Raw genomic sequence first — 17,771 nt, forward strand, 5'->3', positions numbered from 1 at the left:
AGGGGCAGCCTTGTGTTTGGCACAATATGGTTCACGGATTGAGAAGAGAAAATGTTAAATATGATCAACGTGGTGTACTATTAACACATTTGGTAAAAATTAGTTACTGACATAGCAAGATTAACTTGCTGGATAGTCAAGGGAAACAGCACTGTTGGACCCATAGACTGTAAATAAAGATGGATGACACAACGGTTCCTCTAAAGTGGAGCGAAAGCAAGAAGAGCTCCCCCTGGTGGCGGGCCACAGTACGGGTAATAAGCTCTATGTTAGTGTAAATAAAACACTAAAATACACATCAAAAACAAATTTCAAGGATGTTTTCTGTCATTTTAGGTAGTTAATGTAATGTCGATGCATGCTGCCAGAGTCTGTGCATTTACTGTGTTTCTGAAAACCAGAGAGATGCCACTTAATTGTTCCATTTACATGTCAAATAACCAAACTGACAGAGAATTCACCGAAGGGCCTTGATACATTTAAGGGGGTTTGTGGTTGTCACTATTAAATATGAGAGCCCACTTTCTTAATTTTGTTTTTCCTGTCCAGAACGTACCCCGTGTGGCCTCTACTAGCCACCACACCGCCAACCTCCCTGTTCACTAGGGAAGCGAGTCATACTGTAAATCATTCCATTCAAAATGAAGATAATGAGATACTCGGGCTATTGTAGGAAAGGTTTTTCCTTCTCTTTTCTACTGGGCCCCTGGAACAGACAAAGGACTTCTCTGCCTTAGAATCTCAAACTACAGCACTAAGAGGTCAGAGATTTATCTATGGGAGAGGTCATTAATTTTGCCTTAAAGGTAATCACTAAAGTATTCTCTAAAACCCACTGGGAGTCGGCTGCAAAAAGAACTAAAGCAAGAGCGATGTGATCACGTCTCCTGGTGTGTTTGAGAGCCTGTACCATCTGGAGTGGATCAATAGATTTTTGATTCAAGCAGGTGAAATGTAGGCCTCGAGTACCCAGAGGCATCCAAACCCCCACTGAGTACCTTGCTCACAGCATAGTCATTATTTACAAAAATACAAATACAAACAGCTTGTGGCTGGGGAAGTTTTCTGGCTTCCACGCGATCACGAACACAAAATAAGCTACAATTATAATTCTCATAAAGAAGATGTGACGCTGTGTCTGCAAGACGCAGTGTTACATCCTCAGCATTTAATGCGAACGTACAATTCATCTTAATTGTACTTTACTGGAGCAAAATTCCCCAATAAGGCTTTAAGTGTGCAACCGAGGACATCTAATTGAGATGTAGTGAAACTGTAAACTCTAGAGGATCCCATTGATCAGGGGTCCTCGAGGCGTTGGCCTCTCCGCCCTGTCGTTAATGGAGCACAGATAACCGATGACTAGGAAGTATGTTCCTAGATCGCAGTTTTATTTTTCCTCATCTTTGCAGGCCCCATGAGAGGTGGGAGCACAATAATCAAGATGAATTCAAGATCCCTTGGATCAGGAATACAACCTGTGGTGAGCTCGTTTCAATTGCCTACAGTTTTACATATCGTTAGCCTCATAGCACAACTCCTCAAGTCATATTTTGACATTTTTGGGAAAACAAGAAAAAACACAATTTTTAGCAAGCAATGTATTTTTTTATTGATATTGTAACATTAGACTTAGACAATTATACTATTACGCTAACAATATGGCACCAGATAATCACTGGGATTTCAACAATGAAACTAAATAATGTGATTTGCAGTGGGTCAAGGCAGCGCGATCAGATCCTTCATTTATATGCTGGGACTTTTGTTACACACTGGCAAGTTTAGATTAGACGTAGTTACTGTCGCGCCAGTTCAGGTACAACCAGAACCGCCAATCAACGCCTTGTGCCGAGAGACAAAGAGCCCAGGCCCAACATTTTTTGAGGTTAGATCATGTCTCAGTGCTGCGGAGTGAGACAGAAGTGACTAATCCTAACTCTAGTGAAAGCAGAGTTATCACACGAAACCAGTGTAACCGGTTTTTTGTCAGGCCAAAGGGACAATTGATCACGTACGCTTGTCACTTTTGGCCTGGTGCAGAGAAAGCTTCCGGGCATGTGAGACTCCAGGGCTCAGACAAAGCTTTCTGTAGAAAAGGGGAAGGTTTATTACTCAGACTCAGAGATATGCGGCTGTTTTCATTGCGCGTAAGTTTTCAAGTAATACCTGAAAAGGTTTAAATAATCAAAACAAACAACCAATGTAACAACACATTCTCGAAATGAAGATTTTCAAACCTCACTTCCAGAAATGGGTCAATCATCTTTAATCTAGTTCAACACACTTATAAAGGGTGAAGGTTTTACTTTTTTGTTTTGTGTAAACTACTTTGGAATCATTGAACATATGATTACTGATGCATTAACGTCTACATCACCTTCTGGTCAAGCTCTGGTTATTCGCTCGTCACACATTAATATAAGATCTAATCCACATACGGTCTAGTAACTAAAGCTTCTGAACTAATGCAGTGAAATATAAAAAGACTGAAAGTGGATTGACGTGGAAACGTCTAGACATTCCTGCTGTGATTTAATTCCTTTTCATTTCACAAACATCGGCTACGCAGAAGTAAAGACTAAAACATGACCGACTTTAAATTTATGACACAAACAAACGACAGTCAGACATTCTCCAGGTAAAAGTTCACTTTTATTGAAATGTTGCGTACATTTTCAGGTGGGCAGCATCAGATTCAACTCACAACTCACTTGATTTCATGTGGTTAAGTCTAAACACCGCCGGAGCATTTTCCTTATTAAGACTGCTGATTAAACCCCTTCCCTGTTTTTGCTTTAGTTTTCTCCCCTCATTGGACTGAGCGGCGTAATGCTAACGTCTGTTGTTCTGACTGAGGTGGATGACGTCTCTCTGAGGAAAATCTTTGGAAGGCTGAGAGGAGGACACCGGTGACTGATCACATCCTGCTGCAGTGGCCCTTTCTAAAAATTCCAACTAATAACCATAATAGGAGTAAATCAGGAAAAATAAATCAAAACACTGACCCTGTAGCCCAGAGCTGTGTGGACACGTATCTGCTGTTGTTAACGCCTCCAAGACACAAGACTTGAGACAACAAGAGAGTTGAGCAGAGTTCAGTCATTACCCTGAAGTGATTCTGACAGACGACCGAAACAAGTCAGTCTACTGCAGAGACTGACTGTTTGACAGAATGCCACAATCAAAATAGAATCCAAACAGAACTGGATAATATTTACTTAAATCTATTTTGGGCGGCCGTGTTTTTCCGCCCCAGATACCGGACAGACTCTCGCTTGTCCACAATATTTTTTTTACATTTTTTTAATGGGACTCGACCACTGCGAACCAAGCCGCCACGTTCAGGTTCCACAAGCTTCAGGATGTTTTAGTTATTCTTCCGCGAACGAGACGCAGATGCCAGTTTCCCCGTCTCCTCCTCTCATCCGACCGGACATTTTCCTCTCGAGGAAGCAGTTCCACAAAGGCATTTTTTATTTTTTGGCAAACATTCTAACACAACTTTTGTAAACAATTTCCCTTGCTGAAATAAAGAATTTCATAAAAGCCATCCATCTATCCATCCATCCATGAAACTAAATCTGTAGCAGTGTTGGGAAAAGAAAAGAAAAGAAAAAAAAAAAGATACTCAGAATTATTTCACTGCTCCACGGAGCTCAAACTGAGAATCATATATATTTGACAACTTAATACAGACAAGTCCTCAGGTGGATGACAGATTCAGCTTCTCTTCTAAACAGAAACACTGACTGTTTGCCGCTGGATAAAGCTAAAGAAGTGGGCGCAGTCTTCCTCCAGGGTCCTGGGGAGGAGCCACTCTGGAAAATTAGGATTAATTTCTGTATCTCTTCAATTAGGATCAGGTACTGTTACTCCGGCCAGGCTGATCCTGAGAGCTCTGGCCGGTCAAACACTATAGCAGCTTATTTTTGTTTTGTTTTTTTCCATGTTTCCTCACTTCTTCTCCTCCACATTTTCATTTTCCTTTCACCCGTCACTCCACGTGATGCACACGCATACGAACACACACGCATACAATAATTTGTAACACTCCGTCCGGACTCGACATCCCTTCCATCCTCCACTACACTTGATGCCTGCGTGCACGCTCCCTCTCTCTCTCTTTTTCACACACACATACACACACAGACAGACGCACACCTGTTTCCAGGCTGTTGTAGTTCCTTTGTATAGCCTATGGGTCGGCCAAACTCGACGTTTTCAAATGTAAACACCTTAAGGCACCCATAATGCACCATGAACATTAAACATTGTTTGGCGCAGGGAATACTGCCCCCTACTGACAGGGGATCATACTCCTTTATTACCCCCCCCCCCCCCCCCCCAAAACCTCACCCCTCTCCCCCCCTCCCCACCCGTGTGGTCGTTACAACTAAATTTACAACCCATGCACACATACTGTTGCTTCTCAGTCAGCTCAAGTGATTTCTCCTTCCCCGTCCCATTTCCGTCCTCTTCGGCGACTCGAGCTCGGTTTGAAGAGGGAGGAAAGGAGGCGGCAGAGACATCTTTGCCAGATGAGATGACGTTTGAATCTTGCGTGCAAAATGGCTTCACAAAGTCAAAACACATAAGGCCCGCGGTACATTTTTTTTTTTTTTTTTTTTCGCATTGTTTTCAGGAAAAAGAAAATTAAATATATCATCTGCTGACTTTTGTTTTGCACTAAGAGTTTCAAAATAAATAGATCTCCCTCTTTTTTTCTTTTCTTTTTTTACTTAAATACATGTTAATATTTTTTATGATGCTTGAAAATACTTTTTTTTTTTTGTCTTAACAGAAAGTCCTTCAAAGGTGTGAAGAGTTTTATAAGTTTTTTTGTTTTTTTTCCACCCCACAAACCCCCGTCACACATGCAGGCGGCCCCCTTCCACTGGTCCAGTGGTATCAAATTCCACAGGAGCTAACTAAGAAAAAAAAAAAATATCGAGGAAGCAAAGGGTGGGGGTAAAGTCAAAGTGAGATTGCAGGCAATAATGAAGCCTGTGGAATCAAAGATCAGAAAAGGAAGGAATGAAGAAGGACAAGCGGAAAAGGGGGGGAGAGAGAAAAAGGAAGAGGGTTGGGGTGGGACTGTGGTGGAGGCAGGAACTGAAGGGGTGCTAATAAATAAGAGCCAGATGGTCACCCACTCCTGGTTTGATGCTCCATTCTCAATACTGATTAGTGAAGACGTCCAGTGCTGTGCTCTCAGCACCAGGCCTGGGCTCTGCGCTGGTCAAAATCAGCTATTAGCCTCTTGATGTGGGCCAACTTGTTGTGCAGGTACTCGCAGCGCAGTTTCTCCTCATGGTAGTTGGGGCTGTGCTGTAAAACCAAACAAAAAAAAAACAAACGTAACCATTATATGAGAATACAGAGTCCTTCAGGAGACAACTAGGCTAGTTAGCAGGTGTCTTCTTGTCGTTTCCTAGCTGGTAGCTGACTGTTAGCCTGCTGAATGGTTTTTCAGTTGAACTGGGCTTCTGAATGTGTTTTGCCTCAGATCTTGGCACAAGGGATAAGTGTTGGTTTAAAAGTAGTCGCATATCCCATTACTTCTTACCACTGTCAGGGTGGCTGAAATGCTGGCATTTCCCACTCAACACTGGGGGACAGGATTATGTGGGCCTACCGCTGTTGGCTAGGCCAGTTAGCTGCTCTGTTTTTCATTTGGTTTCTAAAAGTGTTTTGCCTCGGATCTCATCCTGTGTAACAACGAATGCAAGTTCTGAGACTCTTTGTTTAATTTTCTGTGAAGGTCAGTGGTGAATTTTCAGATTTTCAGATGCTAGCCTCTTTTTTTAAGTTTCATTACATTCACTCCCACAATCTTCTGGAAACGAGAAGAACCGGTTTGAGATTGGACACCGGCTCTTGAACCACGCCTTGACCTGCCTTAGTGGTAAAAGTTTACTTTTCTTACATTGTCAGAGTCAGAACAAATCCCGTAGCCTGCGTTACACCGTACTGAGGACATTTTGGATGACGAACACAGATTACCACTGCTGTGGCGTTTATTTTGACACACCTAAGTTTAGTGATATCCAAGAGAGACTTGGATATCAACATACTGTAAATCATAATTACAATCACATAAAAGTTCCACAATCTGGCATTAAGATCAGTGTCCTTAATAAATTAAAGTGCACTGATATGATTATACGACAATCACGTTGGTCTGTACTCACTTGCTTCATCTTTTTGTACTCTTTCAAGACTTCTTCTTGCATCTTCTGTAAAAATAATGAAAACTGACACTTACTACACATAACTTGTGGTTATTTTTAAAGACACGTATTCTTGAACTTTGTATAAAGATTCATTTGTACAACAGCAGGGCACAATTTAACATGATTACTAGTCGAATCAAATGTGTGATGGCTGCCGGTCGCAGACTCGAGGAGCAGGTGTGGAACACAGGCGACACTATTAATCCTATTCGATTATAAACAAGCACTTCTCTACTTCCTCCCTCCCATGTGGCATTAACAGGAAACTCTGAAAGTATTTAAATGCTTAAGTAAACGCGAAGCGTAGAAGATGAACTAAAGCAGCTCCACCTGACTTTTTAATGTAATTTAAATTAAATTATTTTTAATTAAGAATATGTCTTAAGATGCCAAAGCCTTGAAATGGAATCACATCATACAGTAGGTCTTCAACAGGGGGTCCGTGACCCTTAGGGGGTCCGCATAGGTACTGCAGGTGGGACGCAAAGACTTTGGTTGATTATAAATTTCTTTCCAATATATAACTTTTCCCTACAAATTTCAAGAGAGCCTGTTCAGTCCACAGGTGAAATCCCATGTATGCATGTATGTTTACGTCAGGTAGGTTTACAGCAGTTGCATGGCAACCCGACTGTTGCACAGGCTTGAAATGAAAATGAATATTTGAACCTGTGTATTATCTGAATAGCTTAATATTGAATGTAAAATGATAATAATCATGTATATTTATAAATAGCACCAGGTCAAGTTTACTGTATAGAACACATACTGTAGGTAGAGGGTCCCTACTTAATCTCCTACATAATACATGAGGCGGCTTTAGAGACAAAGCTGACATTTCACTATGTAGACACTGATTGAGGAAAGAAGATACAAGGTTCAAGCAAAGTGTTTCAATATGACCTGGTGCTCTTTGGTACCAGGTGCCAGTTTCCGACACTGAGTATCCAGCTGGGTGAAGCGACGGGTGATGCTCTCCACGCGGGCATGCAGCAGGCGGTACTCATCGTACTCTGCATTGAAGTCATCCTTGTAGCTTTGACGCTGGTCAGTGGACACCAACGGCGTGTACTTCCTGTAAACGCAGGGAAGGAAAGTTAACCAAATCATTATTCTGAAAGTGGTTCCATTTAATATTTATTTATTAATTATAAAGTATATTTATGTTTCAGAGAGAACTGTAGGTCAGGGAAGACCAAAACCAAGTTTTATTTTGAATAACCTTGTTTAAAAGCTCATGGCATTTCAAGACACGTGGGAGGCTTAACGTCTCTTGAGCCTCTCTATTTCTGATGTGCTATGGATAACGCGCTCCCTGAACTCATTAGCAATGGTGTGGAAAATACAAAACAGACCTAGTACTGCAATAAAAAGAATACAGTTACTGCTGCGCTTCATGTGTTGTAACTTTCGTCTGTTCATACGTGCCAATTTGTCTCAAAATCTATGTTTAATAACAGATGTTTTCACTTGTGTTTGCAATATAATGAGACTTTGTGAATACGGGCTTTTTAATATTTATCAGGGTAACTCACACTACATAGTCGGGCATCTCAATTTTGGATGAGAATTCAGTAGACTGGACCGGCTTCTCTTTGCTCGAAGAGTCTGAGGAGAAAAAAGCAAAGCATCTGAATATAAACGCATCATTTGAAATCCACAACACGCACAAACAACCTTCTGCCGTCAAAACACGAGGAACAAAAATGCACATCGTACCCTTCCCGTCTACTTTGTCGGGATAATATTTTCAGGTGAACTACAGAGCATAGAAGGGCTGAGACCGACGTCTCAACATGTTCAGGTAAATTCCGGGGCATCGGTGTAATTAGAGATCAAACCGAGAGCAGCTAAATGGGAAAGAAGGCACAGCGCTGAGATAAACACTGCAACACTGTGACAACAATCCAAAGTCTGAAAGATAAAAAGGCTGGGAATGTCCATAGTCGGTATCGGGCACAAGATATGCCAGAGTTGCTGGAATTGGTCTAAAAGTTGCACTAAAACCAGGTTTACACACATTTCTAAATGACTGATGTGAGTCATATATTTTCCACTCAGATATAAATGAGAGAATATGAACATTTCTCTCTCAGCTTTTTATCGCTGATGTTAAACATTCAACAGCCCGCTGAAGTGGTACACACCCATAAGGAACTCACTGTTCAGATTTTTTCGCAAACTGTTCTGAACAAGCAAAAAAATGAACACTATGTCGGTGCGGGAGGTGATTCCAATTATCTATGTACATAAAAATTATTGACACTCTTGCAGACTGAGGTTGTGACTCACCAGTTCCTTCTCCTCACCATCGACTGTTGACTAGAGCGGTGCCGGAGGCTTTTCCCGCGATCAAAAAATGAGCAAATTCACGGGCCACCTCTATAATATGCTTTGTTAATTATGTCTCGTTTCACTGAAGGGTCACTGTAAGCTATGCAAGTGAGCATCTAAAAGGAATGGATTCACCTTTAATGTAATGGTGCAGTCATTCACTAAGTTGGACAGGAACCCACCTTGATCTTTGTGAGAAGTTTTGTTGATAACGTCCCCGTTCTCTCTCTCAGCACTGCGTCTCTTCTTGGCTCTGTGACCCTCCTCGGCCGGCTGTGCCGCGCCGCGAGGACTACTGCTGCCTCTCTCCGTCCGTTTCCCTTTGTCCCTCTCTCGGTCCTTGTCCTTGTGCTTCTTGGATTTCTTTTTGAACTTCTTATTGGTAGTGCTGGACAAGGGAGAGCTGGTGACGACAGTAGAGGTAACTGTGAGCGAGGTACAAGGAGGAGGACTGGGAGAGGCGGCCGGTCTGGGGACGGGGACGGGGACGGGGTTCCGATAGCGGTCCTGCAGAGTCCTGTCGGAGGAAAAGGGGCTGGGCGACGGGTCTCTGCAGGAGGAACTCTGGTCCATGGGCAGGTCCTGGGTGCCGCAGCCTTCGGGGGTGCTGGGTGAGTTGGAGTTGGAGGCCGGGCTCGGCTGCTGGTGAGAGGGGGCGGGAGGGTGGGATGAGATGGGGAGATGGGTGGGAGGGCCCGAGGTGACATTGGAAGGCAGGGACGAGCGCTTAGTGCTGGGGCTGCCGTCGTCCTCGCGGCGGTCGGAGGACGAAGACGTGGCAGACCCTCGATTGCTGAGGTGGGAGATGCGGGCTTTCTTTGGAGCCAAGGGGTCGATGAAGTCAAAGTCTGGCTTGCGCTTCTGCAAGAAAACTCAGAGTTCAGCCAAACCATTTATACCACTGTGAGTGAGTGAGTGTGTGTGTGTGTGTGTTGGAGTGTAGTTGTGCAGCTACCTGGGGGGATGTGGGGACGCCGTCTTTGGGAGAACTGCTTGATGAGATTGTCTCGGTAGGAAGACCTAATTTGCTATTGAAGAAAGGAAAGAATAGCGTCAGTGAGAGACACAGCAAGAGATGACAAAGAGCAAGTGAGGAGTCGGCGTTTAACTGCCGTCACAACAGGACCTTCTGAGGACATCATACTCCAGAAGAGAGAAGAAATTAAATTGTTAAATCTTGCGCACATGCAGTTTTAACTTTCCATGCGGTGGACAGCCACTGCTGCCTGACAGGTAACAACTAAAGCAAAGACTGAAAGCTGGGAAACGTGATTTAAAAGGGTTAAAAATATTCCTAAAATACATTATTTCACACGTTGGGTGTTTCTTATTTTTTTCTTATTTATTTCTCTGTTTTCAATAAGTGCTTATACATTTGTGAATTGTGTTGTATTTTATGTTTTTTTGTGTAAATGATGAGGTTATATTCTGCGGCAATGGAAAATAAAAAAACATTATTTTAAAAAAAAAAGAAATTCCTAGCAAATGTTTTAATAATTATTAAATGCCGTTACAATGTTTGCAAGTGTTCAATGCACAAAAAAAAAATACAAAAACACAAAAAATAGTGTAGTTACACACAGACCTGTAGGTCATAATCAGTATAATGCAAACCTTTTTTGAGTACAAGTAAGTCTTTGAAGTGTAATTAAAGAGTCTAATCTTGTCTGGTTAAAGCACATCCCACACGTCTTCAGTATCCACGATTCCCTGTCGTACTCATGTCTTTCTATACTTTCCCTTTCTATACATACCAAATAAATGCAGGAATGTCCCCCAAAAAAAACAAACAAAAAAAAGCCTCGTGGGCCTTTTCTGTACCGAGTTAAGATCCTGTCAACTTGGGTCTTCTCCTCTTCAGAGTAGCCGGGCCAGTCTCGCTGCACATCCCGGTATATAAAGTCCTTCAAAGCGTACGTGTTGTCTTTGGGATTCAGGTTCGCCACCTGCGTTGCACAGAGGAATGAACACGGAGTTTCAAAGTTCAATTACGCGGACATGAAAACCATAGAGGAAAACATACAGAAACCTCTTATTTCCTGTACTGGCCTCAAACATCTGTGAATGCAAATGATGTTCAACGAGTCATTTCTTGTGAATGAGGCCTCAATGACCGAGAAGGATTCCCAAGAGGCAGGTCTTAATCTCGTGTTGAGTAAGCAAGATTAAGGGGTTCTCAGGGATTAAATTAGACACTTGTAGGCCAATTATGGAACTTTGAATATGAAAATATCAACTCTTCCTCCCGGGTCACAAGTATTTTAATTTGCCAATATTCAAGAGAACAAACACCTCCAAAAAAAAAATAAAAAATACCTGTTGCAGGGTGGTCCCCAGTGAGTTTCGGTCCTTCTGGTTGATACCGTCCCGCTGCAGACGGGCCAGCACTTCCAGCTTCTTGTAGGACCTCAGCGCCAGCAGGTGGACGATGCGGTCCCGGAACGGTCGCTGGGATACGGGGTTATTGGAAAGGCACTTGCGAATAGTGTTGGCTGGGTTGATGGGTGTGGAGCGTTTGCGCTCCGGGACTATGTCTGGAGCGGCTAGTGCAACCTTACGAGTGTGCACCTGCTTTCCTAGAAACAGAAAAAAAAAAAAAAAAAAGACAAGGTTTCACCTCTTCTCTCTCTGCAGCCCTGCAGACAGTTTCATCACCACACAGTCATCCTGAGAACCTGCACAGACTTTTACCATCCATCACATCAATGGTCACAGATTCAAACGGCCTCAACCACTGTACGCTAGAAGAAAGGTTTCAAAAGTAGTGCACGCCATCTACAACACGCTTGTAACGTTGCAGCGACAATCAGTCAATGACAAGAAAGGAGGCTACCAGTAAACTACACGCAAGACACCGTTGTGTATTACTGAGCCGTGTGTTTGAAGAGGCTGCCAGCACATTCCTCCCCCGATACGTCTTCATTACTATTATGAAATGCTAAAGCTCTTTAAAAGATTAAGGTTGGAGAAAGGAAGAGAAAGGAATAACTCCTCCTTGGCAAAAAAAGTAGACTAGACGCAATCCGAGCTCGCACACTTCCTAGTCGTCTAGCAGGACAGTGATGGATTGTGACAGGTGAAAACCTTTTGGCGCTGCGCTTCCAAAAAGAACGGTCATTTGCAGCATTGAATGCCGCTGCATTCATAATTACATGAATTATATAATTCATTAAAAGATACAGACTACGGACAAATATGAGGATAAAAACACAAGCTGCAGTCTGCGAGCTGAAATGTGCAATGTGTGAAAACGAGAAGCTGAAGGCTCCTGTTGCATTGGTAAATATGGTGCTCATTCCAAACCAGCTGCTACAAGCTCACGAACCACCCCCTTTTCTCTGCAGCTCCTCTCGTTTCCCAGTTTCTGCACGGGCCCATATATGCAAATCTATCCCTGGGGCCCTGACAAACAGGTCTGAGGAGCTTTCAACTTACTCAGAGTTTTTAAATGGTTTAAATGGTTTGATAGTCTTTTGCATCCACGGGGTTTTTGCTCTGTCCACTGTGAAACACCTGAAAAATCACTTCTCATAGACAATTAAACATTTTAAAGCTGCACTACAGCCAAGCTCCGAGAACCAATAACGACGCAGTCCCAGTCTGTGCGGGAGACCTTTACACCTCCATTCAGTGTCCTCCAGCAATCTGTGGTCAGCTACAATGAGGCTAAATTTATTACATAATTGTCCCATTCACTAATTTCTATGATTATATTAACAGGCAGATGAACAGGGACTTAATTGTCTATGCTATGTCAAGCAGTAGCAGTAAGAAAATCAGAATAAATAAAGTCCAGTGCTATATATGCTTAGCTTTATGTATTCTGCTATTCTGGCATTTAAAACAAACGAGAGGCGACTAAAAGTTGTCCTAACCTTCGGGTCACACAGTCCGCCCCAGACGGGGACAGCTCAGGTCATCATTTTTGCAAAAGCTCTGCAAACACGGTTATATTTTACATATCCCTGTTATCTCTTTTGGAAAAGACTTGCTTCGGCAGAATTACACAGATTTTGTGTGGATAGTGAACCAAATTAGAAATTATGATTTTCTTTCTTCTTGTTTTTTTACATATACACACACACATATGATCTTGATCAGTGTCACTCAGCCTCAGCAAAGACATCCCAGTAACATGTCAGCTTGTCTTTCCTGTCCTGTGCCTACTGTTGGTGATAAGTTTATCTGTGTGTTGAGCCTGTGTTTGTTTTGTAATTGGACCATTACTGCAGCAGCCCGTTCCCATGCACAGCCCTTGCCCTACCTGCACCGAACTGGATAGGACACCGAGTTCTGTGACTCAAATACAGGAACATGTTTAGGTTCATCTGAGTCGAAACGGTAGTAGTGCTACGCTGAGGCCTACTACATTGTTTTAGTGATCTATGGGCAAAAAACAGAAGTAGCTCCATCCGCCACATTTTGCCCTTTTCTGTGAGACTACTAATCTGGAAAAATCAGACAGCGAAATGGCTTAGTCAGTCGGAATAATGGCTTTGAATAGAGTTCGGTCGTCAGCTTCCACCTATTCAGTCTCTCAAAAGAGGCACGGTTTGAAAGGAGAGGAGAGACGTTAATAGAATGTAAAGCCGCGTCGGCGCGCAGGGATCCGATCGGCCATTTGACGGAGGCAGTTTGCAGATAAGCGAGGCCGTGGCGAGGGGCCTTACCTCTGTACCGGCCCCCAGGCTTGATGACTTTGGTCCCACGTTCGCGTGTGTCCTCCGCAGCCTGGGTCATGCGTTCCCGGGTCACCTGGTAGGAGTCATTCGTGGCGCACACGGTGACCTTGTCCTGTACTGTGGCGCACAATGCCAGGTGCGAGGCCCCTGAGCTGGAGACAAAGAGGGAGCACGAGAGACAAATGTGAGGCAGGGAGGGATTACCTTCCAGCAAAGTGCGGTAAGACAGCAAGGGTTGATTCAGCTGCCCAGTGATTACCGTTACCTCGAAACATACTGATGGATGCACTCAAAGCTTCCCTGAGGATTGTCCTTGCCCACGTTAGACAGGTAGAAATCGAAACTGTTGAAGGCGTCTGAGGAGGAGTCAGTCTTGGGAATTTTAATGCGCTGCAAAATGATTCACACAATTAACACACGAGTTCGTCACAAACTTATAAAGTCACATCGGAGACAAAAATTTGAATCCCATCGTGAAACAGGAAGGTCTCATTAGTTGTGAGGAGCTGAGAGGAGTATGATAAACTTGGGTGTTTATCTAAATAAGTGTGTTTACCATTGCAAGTGCCCAAACTCCCAGTACCATAACCACAACTGATGCACTTGTAGCTTTGCTCTCATGGTCCAATACTGGTGCAAACTGAGCTGTACCTGATGAGTTCATTGACTTGATGACGGCAGAATGAGTCTGTGTTTTTACTGATCTCTCAGTCTCAATAAATAATATGAGTCATGCAACTCATTGCTTCATTAAAAAATGAAAAAAAAGGAAGCTTGCTACTTGACCTGACACAGAACTTATGTTTTAATTCCACATTCACAGAAATAATAATAAAAAAAAAAAAAGTACTTACGCCTTGCAGTCCCTTGAATTGTATTGTCGGCCGTAAAGAAGGTGCATTCTGAAAACAAGGGAGAGAACAAAGTTTTTACAAAATTGGAAAGGAACGGACCGTCTACATAACACGATACACTTTATGAAAAGCACACCTCATAACTAAAGGGCAATATAGGATCTGAGGATGATGCAGACTTTCGCTTCTGCCTGAACCCCACTGGTGTGGAGGTTCCTGGTGGGCTCGCTGTGACTGGGTTTTTAAGCTACAAGTGCTTTGTATAATTGCAGTTAGCTACAGATTGGGCTGTAGCTGAGGGTCAATGATGAGGTGTGTCAAAAACTATGGAGTTAGCTTGTAACCAGAGTCTGTGGCCATCCCAAGCACAGCGGGCACACAGAGCAGCAGCGTCTGATCGTCCCTTTTTTTTAACGATGAATTTAAAAAGTTGTTAACGAGGACAAGAGAAAGAAGAAAAACTTAAGGGGCAACAGTGCAGAAAGGCAGCAAATCTTTTTCATGCTGTCATGTTAATTCAAGGGAAACAGGGATACAACTAAGAACTTGTTTCATCATTGAATACTCTTTATTTTAAATCGCCGTTTGGTTGGTAATATATACAAAAACAGTATAAATTTCATGTCACGATTTTCTAAAGGTGAAGGTGGCTCAGACGACCAGCCTTAAAATGTAAAGCGGTTTCGTTTATTTTAATTTTTTGTAAATTTTACTTTACCTTAATCTTATGTCCATCCATTATCACAATAGTCACAACTTTTCTCCCATAGGTCATGTGTGACTGTAAATACTCGACCAACAGCACTTTAGCTGTTTCACCTTTTTACAGCTCAATTAAAATAATTTGCTATAAGCAACGGAACTCGCTGGATGGACAATACTCAAATACAGCAGATATTTTGAACGGGGTATTTCTGAAGCGTCTTTGTTTTGTGTAGGTTTGCGTTGGTGGCTACTTGAAATGGATCCGACGACCACAAATATGCAGCGGCTGCTCCGGAGCGGTGGACTGTAGGTTAGGATAGGAAAGCTCAGGACTCCCAGCTTCTTCACACTACTTAAACAAACGGAAGAACCAACTGCTCGGACACATCTGAAACGAAAAACCAGTTGGCTGGACTTCTAAAATGTCGCACATTTTCACCAGGAATGCGCATTTACCAGCTTCCCTGTATTTATTTACGCAAAACACGCTTGCTGACTCATGCAATAAAGAGACGCAGGTGATTAGGGGTAAAATGCATGCTTTTATCGTTAAGAAAGCAATATAGTTGTTAAAGCTAAAGACACTCCGAGCCACGGCCTCCCTCCCCCATCTACTCACTCACTCTCTCTCCCTCACACACACACACACACAGTTCTGATCACATTTCACATCGACACAGAAGGACAAAGATAGCCAGCTTCCATAGTTCGATGACTGGTTCAGCTACAGCACACATTACAGAGAGGGAGAGAAACAAAAAGCAGGCAGTTTTGGCTGCTCAGTCAGCAAGAGGTGGCAGCCTGCCGCTCGGCGCAGCGAACAGACCAACATTACCACATCCAATAAGGTCGTAGCATGGGCTGTCACAAAAGAATTCCTTCAACTTAGAGATAATGCCATCTGTCCGTAGTCAGAAACTGGCTCGGGAAGCCATAAAATTGTGTTTTATATGCATGTTTTCGTAAAGGCTCTCACGGGGGCTGATAGTAAGCGAAGGTTTCGCACACAGGAGGTGCGTTGCGCGGTGTGTGTGGCATACATACTAACACCATAAAAAGTCAGTCACGGAGACCTCTGAACACACTATAGCCCCGTCGCAAAGCCACGGTGCATCAGCCCTGAGAAGGGGACCCTGGGCCCTGTTGGCGTGTTATGTAACTGCGCTGTTGTTGGCAGGTTTAAACTCAGGTAACTTGGCTCCGGGCCTCCGCAACTCAAGACTGCAGAGGTTCCTCCAGATTAGTTCACCTCAACGAGATTAAACCGTGTGTACGGTCCAAGATTAACAAGTTATATTTAATCTGCACAGGTATGCCGTGCCTTAAAGCGAACTCTGTTCCAGAGGGTGAAATAAAGTTCATGTGTCAAAGCAGTTTTTTTTTTTCTTCATTTTATTGTGCACAAAAAGACACAGACAGCAGGCGTTATTATCCTATTTAACAAATGCTTTTATTGCAATCATACACCAGTCATGTGTTCCTACAGGCCCGCTCTTCTTAGACACAGCTCGGTGTGAATAGGATATTAAAAAAAAAAAATAATAATAACAATAATCATGATGATGTGACATACAAATATTTGCTCACTAATTAATCCTGTAGCTACTGTGACATCTCGTTTTTAATGCGCCAATTGAGATTAAATGGCCACAAAGGGCTGGGCCCGACTGGGAGCTTCGTTTGGGTCGTAAGGTTGTCAGGTTCTAGCTAAAACCTGAAACCATATGGTAAACTGACCAGGCACAGACATGTCTGAAACGCCACCAACTTGAATTGAAGTTAGCCTCGAATCTCTCTGTATATTTTTCCACCTAGCTCCTAACTCAAATACAACATCGCAGAATTAAAGTTCACGCTAGTCACCTAAGTTGTTTAATGTTAGACGCACGGCTCACGAAACCCGTCAGCTGACGAGTGTATCCGTCGATATGAGATTACATATTTCCTAATTTGGTAAGTAACCTTAGTAAAAAAGGGACTTGGTTGGCCAGCACAGCACCGGAGACTCATACTAACCGAGCTAACGGTGGCTAACCAGAGAGTCTAAGTTAACGAACAGGATTTCCGCTTAAACTAACAAATGTCAGCTCCTAAAACATAGCCAGAACATAACATTAAAGTCTTGGGCATCTCCTAATGTTGATGAAATTAATGACACACGACCAATAAAGGCCAAAAAAACAGGCAGAAACTCGCTCTGTCAACAGCTTAGCTGACTTTGTAGCTTTAGCTGTGCGTGGCAGTGGCAGGCTTCCCGGCTCGATCCGAGTTCCGTCTAGTTTTACCCGAAATAAAGTCACTTTCACTCACCCGACAATTTTGGTAGCTCTCTATGGCTCTCAGCGCTGTCTCGGTCAATTTGACGTGATATACGGTGACTCCGTCCGCGCTCTGTTGGCTACAATTTAATCCGTACCTCCCATCCTCGGAGAGAGCCGCCATCTTTACCAACCCTCCACCATCGTCCCTGTGAAGCTGGGGCATTTAGCAGCCCAGGCTCCCTGTGCTCTCTCCGGTCCTGGGAGGGATTACAGCGGCTGCCTACAGGGCTGACAGCTGGATTGGTCTCGACTTGCAGCAGTGGTTTTGTTAGTTTTTCGTTTTTCCGCTGGAGTGAACTCGTCGTCCTGCATTTATTACTGTCGTTTTTTTAGTTTTGCAGCGTTTAAGAAGTAATTTGGTTCACTTACAGCCTACTACTGCTGGTGTGTTTTTTTGCCATGTAGTTACAGAATCAAGACAGCAGGGCGTCTTCGTTTGGCCTTTTAAATCCTTATTAGAAGAAATAAGGCCACTAGTTTCCTCCACCTTCTTTATTAACCTCTCAGGTGCTACATTTTAGTTACCTCTTGGCAAAACTGCCCGTGAAATAGGTGTTTTTGCTGACATGTGGGAACTAATCCTACTGAAACTATTAAAGGGAGTTTGTCAACACTTTAAATAAGCTTTAAGTCACCACC

General features: G+C 43.2%; 1 protein-coding gene across 1 annotated transcript; it reads right to left on the reverse strand.

Moving 5' to 3' along the window:
• Window positions 1-2,636: 2,636 nt before the first annotated feature.
• Window positions 2,637-17,480, reverse strand: ell2 (elongation factor for RNA polymerase II 2). Its single transcript, XM_047582906.1, has 12 exons — window positions 17,122-17,480; window positions 14,107-14,154; window positions 13,518-13,642; window positions 13,241-13,404; window positions 10,887-11,146; window positions 10,392-10,516; window positions 9,526-9,598; window positions 8,753-9,431; window positions 7,772-7,844; window positions 7,140-7,311; window positions 6,195-6,239; window positions 2,637-5,331 (listed from the first exon to the last, which is right to left on the reverse strand). Exons 1-12 carry the CDS (start codon window positions 17,293-17,295, stop codon window positions 5,215-5,217), a joined length of 2,055 nt encoding a protein of 684 aa, XP_047438862.1. The 5' UTR covers window positions 17,296-17,480; the 3' UTR covers window positions 2,637-5,214.
• Between the last annotated feature and the right edge of the window lie 291 nt (window positions 17,481-17,771).

The sequence above is a fragment of the Mugil cephalus genome, chromosome 4, assembly GCF_022458985.1.
Source record: "Mugil cephalus isolate CIBA_MC_2020 chromosome 4, CIBA_Mcephalus_1.1, whole genome shotgun sequence".
NCBI lineage: Eukaryota > Metazoa > Chordata > Actinopteri > Mugiliformes > Mugilidae > Mugil > Mugil cephalus.